Source organism: Peromyscus eremicus, chromosome 1 (assembly GCF_949786415.1).
Source record: "Peromyscus eremicus chromosome 1, PerEre_H2_v1, whole genome shotgun sequence".
In the NCBI taxonomy this organism is placed as follows: domain Eukaryota; kingdom Metazoa; phylum Chordata; class Mammalia; order Rodentia; family Cricetidae; genus Peromyscus; species Peromyscus eremicus.
Window position 1 is genome coordinate 155,497,846 of NC_081416.1, and position 13,903 is coordinate 155,511,748.

At 51.8% G+C, this 13,903-nt stretch overlaps 1 protein-coding gene across 1 annotated transcript; it reads right to left on the reverse strand.

Annotated features, from left to right (window-relative positions):
• Positions 1–237: 237 nt before the first annotated feature.
• Positions 238–1,806, reverse strand: Cebpa (CCAAT enhancer binding protein alpha). The gene has a single exon (XM_059253378.1). The coding sequence runs from the start codon at positions 1,694–1,696 to the stop codon at positions 626–628; it is 1,071 nt and encodes a 356-aa protein (XP_059109361.1). The 5' UTR covers positions 1,697–1,806; the 3' UTR covers positions 238–625.
• Positions 1,807–13,903: the final 12,097 nt, after the last annotated feature.

The following is a 13,903-nucleotide window of genomic DNA, read 5'->3' on the forward strand; positions in this document are numbered from 1 at the left end:
AAGGTGGGGAGTGAACGTGGAGGTGGAAGGAAGCAAGGAACTAGGAACCCTCCACCTCCAAGTAACTGAGGTGTGTGTGGGGCACTCTTAGAATCAAATCTCCAACTCCCTAAGTCCCTCCCCTCTAAGGTCAGCGACTGAGGGGCAGCTGCGGAGCACTGCCAGGATCTCAGCTTCCTGAATCTTCCTCCTGCCCTGGGCCTGTACCCTTCATTCTCTCATGGGGGCCTGCTGCAGCCTCAGAGGCAGGAATCCTCCAAATAAAATATCAAGGCACATGTTTGCTCCCCCTACTCGGTAGGAAAAGGAGCGAGTTTTGAGTATCCAAGGCACAGGGTTACTTCCTTAATACTAGAATGGACGGGCTCCCAGCTCAGCTCCGCGGAAAAGTCGCCCGGTTTCAAGGAGAAAATCGCGGCCTGACTCCCTCATCTTAGACGCACCACCGAGTCCGGCTCAGAGGAAGGGAGGGGACACGCGGAGTAGGCCAAGCTTTCGGACGACACCGGAATCTCCTAGTCCTGGCTTTCATGGCTGGGGCAGCCTAGAGATCCAGCGACCCCGAAATCATTCTCCAGGTCCCCGGCCAGGGGGCCGGCCCAAGGCGGTCCCGCAGCCCCGTGCCTCACGCGCAGTTGCCCATGGCCTTGACCAAGGAGCTCTCCGGCAGCTGGCGGAAGATGCCCCGCAGCGTGTCCAGTTCACGGCTCAGCTGTTCCACCCGCTTGCGCAGGCGGTCATTGTCACTGGTCAGCTCCAGCACCTTCTGCTGCGTCTCCACGTTGCGCTGCTTGGCTTTATCTCGACTCTTGCGCACCGCGATGTTGTTGCGTTCCCGCCGCACCCGGTACTCGTTGCTGTTCTTGTCCACCGACTTCTTGGCCTTACCGGCTCCGGCACCGCCGCCGCCGCCGCCCGTGCGGAGGTCGGGGTGCGTGGCAGCCAACCCTTTGAGCGCGCCCCCGGGACCCGGCAGGCCCGCAGCACCCAACGCGGGCGCGGGGTGCGGGCTGGGCACGGGCGTGGGCGGCGGCGTGGGGTGGCCGGGCTGCAGGTGCATGGTGGTCTGGCCGCAGTGCGCGATCTGGAACTGCAGGTGTGGGGCGCCCAGGTGCGCGGGAGACGCGTGCGGGTGCGGCGGCGGCGGCGGCGGCGGCTGGTAGGGGAAGAGGCCGGCCAGCGCCAGCTGCTTCGCCTCGTCCTCCTCGCGGGGCTCCTGCTTGATCACCAGCGGCCGCAGCGCGGGCGCCCCGACGCGCTCGTACAGGGGTTCCAGCCTGTTGTCCAGGTAGCCGGCCGCCGCACAGCCGTAACCGGGAGGCGGCCCGTGCGCCCCCGCGGACATGACCGCGCCGCCGGGGCCCGCTGGGGCCCCCGGGTAGTCAAAGTCGCCGGCGCCACCCGCGGGGCCCGCGGCCGCCTTGGCCTTCTCCTGCTGCCGGCTGTGCTGGAAGAGGTCGGCCAGGAACTCGTCGTTGAAGGCGGCCGGGTCGATGTAGGCGCTGATGTCTATAGACGTCTCGTGCTCGCAGATGCCGCCCAGCGGCTCCGGGGCAGCAGGTGGGGCTGGGGGCGGCGCGGGGCCCGCGCCCCGGGGAAAGCCGAAGGCGGCGCTGCTGGGCGCGTGCGGGGGGCTCTGGAGGTGGCTGCTCATCGGGGGCCGCGGCTCCACCTCGTAGAAGTCGGCCGACTCCATGGAGGAGTTAGAGTTCTCCCGGCATGGCGAGCCTCGGCGGCCTCCAGCCTGCGCGTGGCGCCGCTGCTGCCGCCGCCCACCCGGAGCCCCAACTCGCTCGCGCCCGCTTAGCTCCGGGTCGCGAATGGTCAGGCCGGCGCCGGACCCGCTTTTATATCGGGTCGGGCATCGCCCCCTGGTGTCCGAGCGGGTCTTGGACCTAGGGCGAGAGCAGGATGGTGCCTACTGGGTCTTAGAGCCCGCCTCGTCCCTCCCTCTCTCTCTTTTTCCTCTCTGTGTCTCCCCAAGGCGGCGAGTGGGGCGGGAGCACAGTGCTCGTGGAGAGAGGCGGTGGCGCAACGCCCACTGCCTCCTGCGCTGTAAGGCAACCCGGCCTGCGCTCAGCCCCACCCTGGCGGCGCTGTCGCCCCCGCACACACGTGGTCCGTGGCCCGGCGCCCCTCCTTTAAGCCTCTCTAAGTCACCCACTTCCAGCCAACACCAGGGAGCCCGGGAGCATCCAGAGGCCGAGCAGGGAGGGGTAGGGGTAGGGGGTGGAGAGAGAATGTTAGTCTTGAGCTACCGTGGTGCAGACTGGTCTTAAAAGCTAGGACTAGGCCTATCCCCTACCCCGGTTTCTAAAGGAGAGCAGTGGCGCGGGAGGTTGGGAACTACTTTGGACCAGCAACCTAGCGCGCACCGCCGAGTGCGAGGTCCAGAGCGCTGAGATTGTCTTTATCTCTGAACTCCAGGCGACCCCACTGATTCCAGGCAGAGCACCTCTTCCCCGCCCAGCTTCTCTACCCTGGGGTCCCACGGGATTTTCAGAGCAGGGCGCTAGGACCCAGCAGGGAGCGGAGGCGGCCGCTAACCCGGGAGCCCCGAGGACCTGGCCGGTCCCTCCGCTCCGGCTGGAAAACTTTCTTTTTAATTACGTCTCCAGGCCAGAGCGTTCGGATTGCTAGGCTTACAAGGCGGACTCTGCTACCCTGTGTGGAGCCTCTGGTCAAGTGTTTGGCGGTTTTTTCTTCCTCGGGACTGGCGGGTGGGTCCTCCGAGACTCACGGAACAGGACACTAGGGCAAGCGCTCGGGGGCGGGGAGAGGGCAGGGTGTTGGAGAGACAGCAGGGTGTGGGAGAGAGAGGAGGTGAACTTGACTCAGGGAGCGTGATCCCCAAATGGGACCCCTAGTCAGGGGCCTGAAGCCAGTTTTCTTTTCCTACTGTCATTCAGGTGGGCACTAATCTCCGTAGCCGGGGTGTCCAGTTCCTAGCTACGGAGTCTGAGCACCCACTGGGAGCACCCTGTCGGGTCCTCGAGATCCTCGGCACCGCGCCGCCTACAGGCTCGCAGCTGTGGGTAGGAGTTGCCTGCACAGGCTCCCCAGCCACGTGGCGTCCAGCTCATTCTTCACCTGGATCGCGGCCGCCGAGGTCTGGGGCACATAGGGCGGGGTGAGCACCCAAGTCTCTCCTTTTTGCACCCCGAGGAACCTTTTGCGACCTCTTGAGCTGAGGCCTGACGTCTTCCCGAGCCCCATTTGTCTGCGTTCCAGGCTGGGGGGTGGGGTGGGTCCCCTTTCCTGAGACTCCAGGGTGCGCAGGTCAAGACCCCCTGTGCAGTGGCCCTCTTAGCTCAGGAAAGGCGCTACGATCCGCCCAGGAGGCTCAAGGAGGCGCGGCTAAAAACTCAGTTGGGGAGGCCCGCTGTGCTTCCACTGTGGTTACAGTAAAGAACCAACTTCGTCTGGAAGACGCATCCTGTACTTTAATCAAATTCCCATTCAACATATTCTCGGTGATTAATGACCCAACTGCTTCATTTTCGGGCCAGAGCGCATAAACAAGATATTTTTAGCTTGATGCTTTTGAACTGAGAGAGTAAAAAGCAGCTACACTAAATAAATAACCTGGTGTGAGCGGAGCATCACTCTCTGGGCCAGATGTGCGACCCATTTATACACTATGCACCTGTGGAGTGTCCCCTGGAGAGAAATCCTTAAAAGCCAAGTGGGATCTTCAGCTTTCTACTAAGCTAAAAATAATGTTTGTTTGTTTGTTTTCCCCCTGAGGGGAAAGGGAACGCCGGGAGAAAGTTCCTGGCTAAGAGAGACATAAGCAGGAGGCTGACACCAGGCGTATCCATAGTTGTCCTCACTTGTGAAGCACAGGGACTTGAGGTTGGAGGGAGCTGGAGCACAAGAACACAGTCATCAACAAGGAAGGGTGTGATAAGGAATGGGGAATGGGGAATGGGGCTCCTGCCCCAAAGCCTGCAAGTCCTGAATAGCTGAAGGGGCCCTTTACCCTTCTAAATTCCCAGGGGTGAGTGAGAAGTGTCCCGGCACATGACACAGACAGTGGGACAGACCTGCCATATTCATGGTAGGAAAAGGGTCGCCATAGAGGAGGGGACACCAGAAGAGCAGGGGCCAAGCCATCACCCGTGAACTGGCCCCCCGTGTTAGGGATGCAAACGGGAATTAAGGCTATCCATGATACCATGGAGACACCCAGCCACAGCCGATTCTGGGCTCTGGAGAAGGCCGCTCACTTGGTCTCAGGTTTCCAGCCTCCAGAGGAGTGAGGACCAAGTATGTATCTTTACACAACTCAGTTGGTGGAATCCCACTGAGGTGGACTGAAACTCGAGGCGAGAGAGGGCTTTATGCAGGAGTGAACCTTTGAGCTATTTCCAGAAATAGGCAGGAATTTGCTGGAAGGATAAGGAAGGAAGGAAAGCCCTCCCCCCAGCCCCGCCCCGTGGAGGAGGGAACAGCAGGTGGCAAAGGTTGGGAGGCCTGTGCTGGTAACAAAGGACAAGGTGTTTGACAGGTTGGAGTGTGGGGCGAGCTAGGGAGGGGCCTAGATAAGGCTGGATCCACAGACAGGGTTGGGTTGATGGCCAAGGCCATCCTAGGTAAGAGAAACTACAGGCTCTTATCCTCTGGTGGATGGCCTGGGAGCTTTTTCCCACTTGGCTTCCTAAGAGGCTACTCTGGCTGAAATGGAGAGGGGGGTTTTAGCTAGGTGAGAGACAGTGGAGCCCAAAAAATGGTGTGGCGCTGCATACCCGTAGTCTCAACACTCCAGAGGTCCAGGCAGGAGGATGACAGGTTCATTGACAGTCTAGGCCCCACAGGAAGAACTTGTTTCAACCTACTCCTTCTTTCTGCCACGAGAAGGTACAGAGGCCACCTAGGATGGGGAAGGGACAGGATCTATTTAAGAGGAAGCCAGGCTTCTGGCTGGAGTGGCCATCTTGTGACACATACGTCTTCCTCCAAACCCCTGGAGCACACTGGCCTGAGTCTGTGGCGGGGGGTGGAGTGTTTCTAATCCACTGTTTATTAGTTATTGGAGAAGCTACCGGAATCATCCAATAGATTACATGTCCTATCTCATCAGGAGGCCCTGAGTAAGTGAGGGGCTCCACAGACCCATTAAAATACTTACCTCATCATTTACTAGCTGAATGACCTTAGACAAGTTACTTCTGAATTTCTTGGTAATCTGTTGTAGGGCACGTGGAAGGATTGGAGGGACTGTGCTGAGCTCGGTTCTGGGTATGCTGTTGCTGCTGATAAGGAAGACCCTCATGAAGTGTTCTTTGTCTTGTTGGCTTCTAAGAGCATATACACTGTTGAGGTGCTGTTTCTCCGGAAATTGTCATTGAGGAACTCACTTTGGATGATTTTTGGATGCTTGATGAGGTACTATGCCGATCTAAGATCTGAGCCCGATCTTAGGCAAAGCCATGTGAAATTAATCTCTACTAAACATCCCAGAAGTGATTTGCCTGTTAGGAAATGTAACTGTGGATGCCATGGATGATCGTAACCATGAGTATGTGTTATATCAAAAAAAAAAAAAAGCTGAGTTGACAAGAATCAGCTGTTTCCAGTTTTCTCTTCCTATTCACCGACTACAACACATGTGTGATTTCTTTTGTTGTTTGCGTTGAGTTTCCCGTTTGCTTGAAGCTGTTAGCAGATAAGCAGAAGCAGGCACTGGAGAGTCTAGAAGAAAATCAAACTGCAGAGGATTTTTAAAAATTCATTCTTAGTTTTGTTTAGCAAATTGAGAAGAGTTCTTCATAATATTTTGATGTAAAGCTCTGGGATGAACCCCAGGACCCCCACCCAGCGAGGAAACACTGCTTAAAGGAAATGCCGGACACGGGCACCTCTTCTCCGTGGTCTGTAGGACCAAGAACAGTGGTACAAATCGCAGCCTCGTTTCATGTTTTATTAAATACCAAATTACCACTCAGCCAGGGCTTGGTGACACATGGCTGTAATCTAAGCACTTGGGAGGCAAAGGCAGGGGAATCACAGGTTCTGGACTCTGGCTGAGAGTTCAAGACCAGCTGAAGCTACACAGTAAGTTTCAGGCCAGCGGTTCCATAATGAGACACTGCCTTGAGAGAAAAAAAAAAAAAAAAAAAAAAAAAAAAAAAAAAAAGGCCAGGTGGTGGTAGCACAAGCTTTTGATCCCAGCACTTGGGAGGCAGAGGCAGGTGGATCTCTGTGATTTCAAGGCCAATCTGGTCTATAGAGCAAATTCCAGGACAGGCTCTAAAAGCTACACAGAGAAACTTTGTGAGAACAAAAAACAAAAAAGAAAAGAAAGAAACCAAACCCAAACACCATTCTTCAAAAATTATCAAAACCAAAAACCAAGAAACCATTAGGTAAAATATATTCTAGATTTCCCATCTTATATAACATTACTTCATGGCTTGGGGATATAGTGTAAGTGGTAGTGCTCACCCAGAATCCAGCAGTGAGGGGCTGGGGTGTGGCTCAGTGGTAGAGCACCTGCCTAGAATCTACTGGTGAGGGGCTGGGGTGTGGCCCTGTGGTAAACACTTGCCTAAAATCCAGTAGTGAGGAATTGGAAGTGTGGCTCAGTTGTACAGCACCTGCTTGACTTCATTAGTAAGAAGCTGAGAGTGTGGCTCTGCCGTAGAGAGCCTTGTGCAGTATTTCCATCCCCAGTACAGCAAAATAAACAAAAAGCAAATTTCAGAATGTGCTAGAGCACATTTCAAGCTAGTCACAACCACACAGTGAGACCCTGCCTCTAAACAAACAAACAAACAAATTGTGATGCTTAAAAAAAAAAAAAACAAAAACAAAAAACAAAAAACAAACATGTCCCTTCTTTTCCCTGTCCTAGAGCCTTCCAGGTGGGTCTTTAGGTCCTTGGGCAGGCCAATGCATTTGTAGCACAGAGTTGAAACGCCACCACTGTCCTGCCAATCATTAGGCATGGGCATATACATACGGGCTAGCACCTGGTAAAGAGGTCCATGGGAGTCTAGGTAACTGGCTCTGAGATTTTGGGAAGGAAACTCCCAAGTCCAAGAAGAAGACATGGGGATCCCCACAGGAGGGCATGAGGGGCCAGCTACTGTGGAAACCCTTGTGCCTGAAGCTGCGTGTGGGGCTGGACATACAGCAGGTAGAGTCCCATGTCCTGGGCTGGCCAGCAGCTACTCAGTGCAAGCAGAAGAGCAGCAGCTGCATCTATGTGGCTGTTCCTGTTCCTGTTGGAGGACAACAGTGGACAGGAAGCCCACATCTGTAGGGCCTGGTAGTGCAGGCCTGTAATTCCAGCTACTTAGGGAGACTGTCAATTCAAGGTCAGCCCGGGGAACTTAGTAAGACCCTGCCTCAAAATGAAAAGTTAAAAGAGAGCTGAGGGCACAGCTGAGTGGTAGAGCACATGCCTAGCACACGGGAAGCCCTAGGTTCAATCCCTAGCGACATACACAGTCCTAAATATGCACCCCCTAATTCATCCCTCCTTCCCATATTACCTGCTTGCAGCCCAGCATGTTCTCACCCAGCTCCCACACAGCCACTAACACTTTCCTCCTGGCCTGCTTGTCTCCACCTCTCTCCAGCAAGAGACACCCACCCCCCACCCCCACCCCCGCCTGGCAAATATCTTCAAAACAACACACTTGGGTCAGGCTCTTCAGTTAAGTAAACCCTCTTTAACACCTTGGATATGAGGGAGGAAAGAAGGTTCTGGAATAGCATAGCATGAGTCTACTCTTGCCTCCCCTCACACAAGCTTGCTTTTCTTGTTCCCTGGAGTGTTCTTCCTACGTTGGCACAGCCCCTTTCTTCTGGTCAGTGGAGTGCCACCTTCTCAGAAAGGTGTGAGCCATGCCCTCCCCCACACTGCTTAGGGCACCATAGCATTTTATTTTCCTCATAGGTCACACAGAGCGGGTCTTGTTGACTTATTTTACTTGTTCCTTATCTGGCCTCCCCCACTAGAATGCCAGCTTCACAAAGGCAGGCAGGGACCTTGTCTGTCCTGTTCTGCATATTTCCCCTGGCTAGAACAGGCCTTGGCTTAGAAGAGAGCCTCAAATATTTGTTAAATGAACACAGAATGGTCTGTGTGGAGGAAACCAGCTACCCAGACACCCTCCTAGAACTCAGTTTGTCCCTAAGCCTAGGAGGGCTGCTGAAGGGTAGTCCTGAAGATGCTGGAGAAGACTTGACCCCCTGGGCCAACCCCTGTCCCCAAAGCAGACCCAATTCAGAGCCCCTTGAAGCAGTTCCCAAAAGACTGGACCACATGCAATGGTGCCCACCGCTAACTGGAAAGAGGCCTCCTCAGGCAGATGTGATCCCCAGGGGCTTGGCTGAGCAAAAAGTGCCTTGGAGGGAGGAGAAAGGGCCTCTTTCTCTGGGGAAAATCCAGGCAGGGCAAGAGTCTTTGCCAGCAAAGGTCCCCAGAGCTGAGTCCTGACGCTGCCCTGGCTCTGTTATGTGTTGGGTCAGTAGGGCACAGAGGAGGGCCCCGGCTGAGCTAGACATAGAGCCTGGACGTGGCTGGGCATTAGCTCCCTGGGGGCACACGTCTGCCTCCCTGCAGGTTCATGTGGGAGGCAGGGGCTGCTCCAGCATGCAGACTGGATGGGCCAGCCTGCTGAACATGCTCTCACTCCTCTGAACTCACTATCCTGACCCTCTCCTGTCTCCTACTGATTCCAAGGCTTCATGCCCTCAAGGTACATTAAAAAAAAAAATTCTGAACAATGTAAGAAACCAAACTTTGTCGAAAATCAAGAGATAAAAGGTGACTGGCCCCAATGTAAGCCCTTTGATTTTATGATTAGATTCTATTCTTTTAAGTCTAAGACCCCAACACTGAGTGACATGTCCTCCAAGTGTGGCATCGAGGCTGTGGGGGAAGTGGGCTATGTAACTTCAGGCACGTTGGTTGAGACTCTCTGTTTTCCCCTAAAGAAAGCTATCGTCCGTCTTCTAGGGTCTGTGACAATGCATGGTCAGTCTACAGATGTCAAAGGCAGACTTCAAGAGTCACCATGCCTGGAATGGTCCTTACAGTTGTCCGTCCGTACAGTAGACAAAGCAAGCTGCAGAATGGCATGCTACTTCCACTCGGGTAGGAAAACAGTCATCGATGCCTATTTGTAACGCAGGCCTAGTGGCTACTGGAGAGATTAAGAGGCATGGGGATCAAAAATCTAAGACCTGCCGGGTGGTGGTGGTGCACGCCTTTAATCCCAGCACTCAGGAGGTAGAGCCAGGTTGATCTCTGTGAGTTAGAGGCCAGCCTGGTCTACAGAGCGAGATCCAGGACAGGCACCAAAACTACACAGAGAAAGCCTGTCTCGAAAAAGAGATGGTGGGGGGTGGGGGGAAGAGAGTAAAGCAAATCTAAGGCCTTCTGGCACAACCGAGTGAAGTTCTGTCTCAAAAGAAAAGGTAAAAAAAGAAGGCTGAATGCAGCATAGCTGCAGATCAGGGGTGTGGCTCAGTGGTAGAGCCCCTGCCTAGAATCCTCCAGTGAGGGGCTGGGGGTGTGGCTCAGTGGTAGAGCCCCTGCCTAGAATCCCCCAGTGAGGGGCTGGGGGTGTGGCTCAGTGGTAGAGCCCCTGCCTAGAATCCCCCAGTGAGGGGCTGGGGTGTGGCTCAGTGGTAGAGCCCCTGCCTAAAATCCTCCAGTGAGGGGCTGGGGTGTGGCTCAGTGGTAGAGCCCCTGCCTAAAATCCTCCAGTGAGGAACTGGGGGGCATGGCACAGTGTGAGAATACTTGCCTAGAATCCACCAGTGAAGGGTTGGTGCTTGGCTCAATGGTAAAGCATTTGTCTATGATGTATGTATAAGGCCCAAATTCAATCCCTGTGTACTGGGGGGAAAAAAAAGACAAGCCAGGTGTGGTGGCGCACACCTTTAAACCTGGCACTTAGGAAGCAAAGGCAGGTGGATCTCTATGAGCTCAAGGCCAGCCTGGTCTACATAGTGAGTTCTAGGACAGCCAGGGCCCTATCTCCACAAACAAAGAAGTAGGAAAACAACTCACTAAATTTATATTTATATGTGTATAGGAAGAAGTAGGACCACACACCTCTTAGGGTTTCCAACTATGTAGGAAATAGCATAGCTTGAAGTCTGTAATTTAAGTACTCAGACCTATTGGATTTTTTGGACAGTTGTTAAGTATGTATTTATTATGTTTGTGGTTTTTTTTTTTTTGGTTTTTTTTTTTTTTGGTTTTTCGAGACAGGGTTTCTCTGTGTAGCTTTGCGCCTTTCCTGGAACTCACTTGGTAGCCCAGGCTGGCCTCGAACTCACAGAGATCTGCCGGCCTCTGCCTCCCGAGTGCTGGGATTAAAGGCGTGCGCCACCACCGCCCGGCTATGTTTGTGGTTTTATAAACTATAAAAATATCTTAAGACACCTTACTTTACTAGTTTTTTTATTTTTATAGTTTTATATACTATAAAATATATTAAGTTGCCTTAATTTACTCCACAAATATAAAACGCCGCACTGAAGACTGCCTGGCTTTACCAGGCATTCAGAATGCTTCCCAGTGACCACATCTTCCAAACAGACTAGTTCAAACCATGCTTTGAGAGTGTTTCTTTTTTCCCCTCCGCTTTGTGAGTTTTCTCAGATGAGGCATTGGACACAGTTATGGACACTGACTCATGTTAATCTCTGCTGTTGACGTGGCATCCTTATCCTAAAGATCAAAAGTTTATTGCTTTATGTATAAAACCTTCCAAATCAGAATGCATGGGAATCAAATAGAAAGAAAATGAGAATACACAGACTTTATTTTAAAAACGGTTAATGCTGGTGACACAGACCTGCTGTTGCAGCATTTGGGAAGCTGAGGCAGGAGAATGGTGAGTCTGGTCTTCGGTGACTTCCAGGACAGCCCGGGCTACGCAGTGAGACCTGATCTCAAAAATCAAAACAAACAAGACAAAGATACAGAAAATGCAAATGAATTCTAAACATGTTGAAAAGTTTGAGGCTGGGGAGATAGTTCAGAGGTCACGAGAGTGCCTGCTGTACAAGCATGAGAAGCAGAGTTCAAATCCCCAGAATGTCTGGAAAAAGATGAGCATGGTCACAAGCACCGTAACCCCAGGCTGTGGTTTAGGAGGGGAATAAGAGGATTTCTGGGGCTTGCCGGCTGCCCGCCTAGCTCCCGGTTCAGTGAGAGACCCTGTCTAAGGGAATAAGGAAAGCAGAGAGGGATGGAGCAGGACACCGGACTCCTCCTCTGGCCTCCAGGTGCACACACAGGTGCATGCACTTCACACACAAGTGCATGTACCATACACATAAACACAAAAGTCATGAAAATGATAATGATGTGAATGAGCGATACACTAAAACCACACCATCTTAATCTGCAGTACTAATAGCCGGGTTGAACAAGCTGGGGAACAATTTGTCAACGACTATCCCATTTCAGAGTATCATTTTTCTTTTACCTAGCAACTCCAGTCCTAGAAACTTAAGCCCATAAAATTCCAGGTGTACACAGAGAGGCACAGGTAAGGATATTGACCACAGTGTTACTATGGTTATTCAAGCAAGGTTTCTCTCTTTAGCCCAGGCTGGCCTCAAACTCCTGCCTCAGCCTCCTCATGTCCATCACTGATGTTAATAATTGCAAAAAAATAAAAACTAGAAACAATGACTGGTTGAACAGCCCCGAACAACTGGTTAATAAAAACCTGTGCCTCTATTAAAAAGCTAGAGGAAGACCAGTGAGAGGGCTCAGAGGGTAACGGCTTTGGTTTTGCAAGCCCGAGTTCAACCCCAGCAACCCATGTAGAAGTGGAAGGAGAGAAGTGACCTCACAAAGGTGTCCTCTGACCTCCACACACCTGCCATCACACACACACACACACACACACACACACACACCTCTAAAAAAGCTGGAGGAATATGGAAAGACTTCTGATCTGTTTATCATTCATATTTATTACACCTCTACATGCACGGATGGATGGATTAGGAAACATGTTCTAATAACAGACTATTTATTGAATGTGAGCTTTCTCTTGTGAAAGTCCTATCCATTTATCAACACTAAACCACATTCAATTTGACGGATATAATGAGTCATTTTTATTTTTGGGGGGGAGAGAAAGGAGCTCATTTGTGTAGATATATTAACTTCTAGCAGGGCATGGTGGCACACACTTGTGTGATATGACAAAACTTTTCCCAGAGAGTTGTAGCTCATGTTTACTCACCCCAGTTAGGGAACCCATGACAGACCAAAGTATGGATACCACTGAAGTCCAATGTTGTGAATCAATGAGTTTTACTGGGTTACTTAGAAGAATATCAGTGATATCAGTGAGGGGTTACTTACAGGAACAGAAATGACTCAAAAGACAGTGGCATCACCAAAGCCCACCACGGCATGGGTGACAGCTCCCTAAGCAGGAAGCTTGAGCACACTGCCCAGCCTTCTGGCAGCTAAACAGGTCGGAGAGCGTCCTTTCCAGGTGCCTCAGTTGGTCTAAACTTCCTCCAGGTAGCTCAGCTGGGTTCTGCCTCTTCCAGGAAGCTGGTCTGGTCTCAGGCTTCTTGCAGCTTTTCTCTGCTGAGAGTTTGAAGTTCAGTTTGTCTGAGGGTATTTTGTGCAGCTCAGCTTCACTTCCTCTAAGAGGGACTCTCAGTCTATTGCTAACTCTGGCAGGGCCGCGCCTAGAGAATCTGGTCTGTTTCAGGGGCTTCCTGAAGCTAATTTGAGTTGTTTACCTCCCTGCTCAAGCTTTCCTGCAGGGTGGGATGTGTCAGTCTCAGAAGAAACTGTAACACAACAATTTAATTCCCGTGCTTCTGAGGGAGCTGAGGGAGGAGAGGGATTGTAAATTCGAGTCCAGGCTGGGTTACATAGCAAATTCTGGGTTATTTTGGACTACAAAGAGAAACCTTGTCACAAACAAATGAACCTCCACAGATCACAACAAAAGAATTGCAATATAAAAGGAAATAAAATACATAGATACACAGTGTGTGTGTGTGTGTGTGTGTGTGTCTGTGTGTGTGCGCACGCGCGTGCATGTGGAGAAAGGCATTACAGAAAACATGTACTATATAGTCTATGTATGCAAAGAGGAAGGAAGGTCGGCTCATGTGCACATTTATGTCTGGGACCTTTCACCTACAAGGGGCTTGCAAGTGGGTGAACATTTTTTTCACTGTACGTTATTAAGATATATGGAAGACTTAAACAATGCATACACAATAATTAACTGCCCCCCATTCCAATATCTATATCTACTCAAAATACAAGTCCTAAAATCATGAGAAGGATTTGGCTTCATTTTCCTAGAGCTGAAGAGCCAAATGGACAAAACATAAATGGGCCTACACAGGACTTTCATCTTCGTCAGCGGCCCCGAGACAATTCATAAAGCTGTCGGTTTCAGTAAAGTCCTTTTACCGAACACAAACCTTCTTCTCCAACGTGGAGCTGCGTTTTCCCATCCACACTGATTAGCAGCTCAGGGAGCGTGGGCAGGGCACGCTGGCCCAGCCCAGTTCTCCGGTCGGTCACCATTCTACCACTTTCAGTCAAAAACCCAAAGGTCGATAGGAAAGCACATTACCCACTCTTGTGACACTCCCTGTTGGCTAGATAACTTCCAAGGCCTAAACCCCTATGCACCATCTCAGGAACCAAGAAAATACAGTTAGCCAATCTACCTCAACAGGTAGAGGTGACTGACATGGGAAAACTTGAGTTTCAACAAGCATATCTTTATAATCCAGTTAAAAATATATTCCATTAGAAAATCTGTCTTAAGCCAGGAGCACACCTGGCTTAATCCCAGCACTCAGGAGGCAGAGCCAGGCAGATCTCTGTGAGTTCAAGGCCAGCCTGGTCTACAGAGTGAGATCCAGGACAGGCACC

Coding starts and splice junctions, on each gene's coding strand:
- Cebpa (XM_059253378.1), bottom strand. CDS start 1,696: ATGGAGTCGGCCGACTTCTACGAGGTGGAGCCGCGGCCCCCGATGAGC.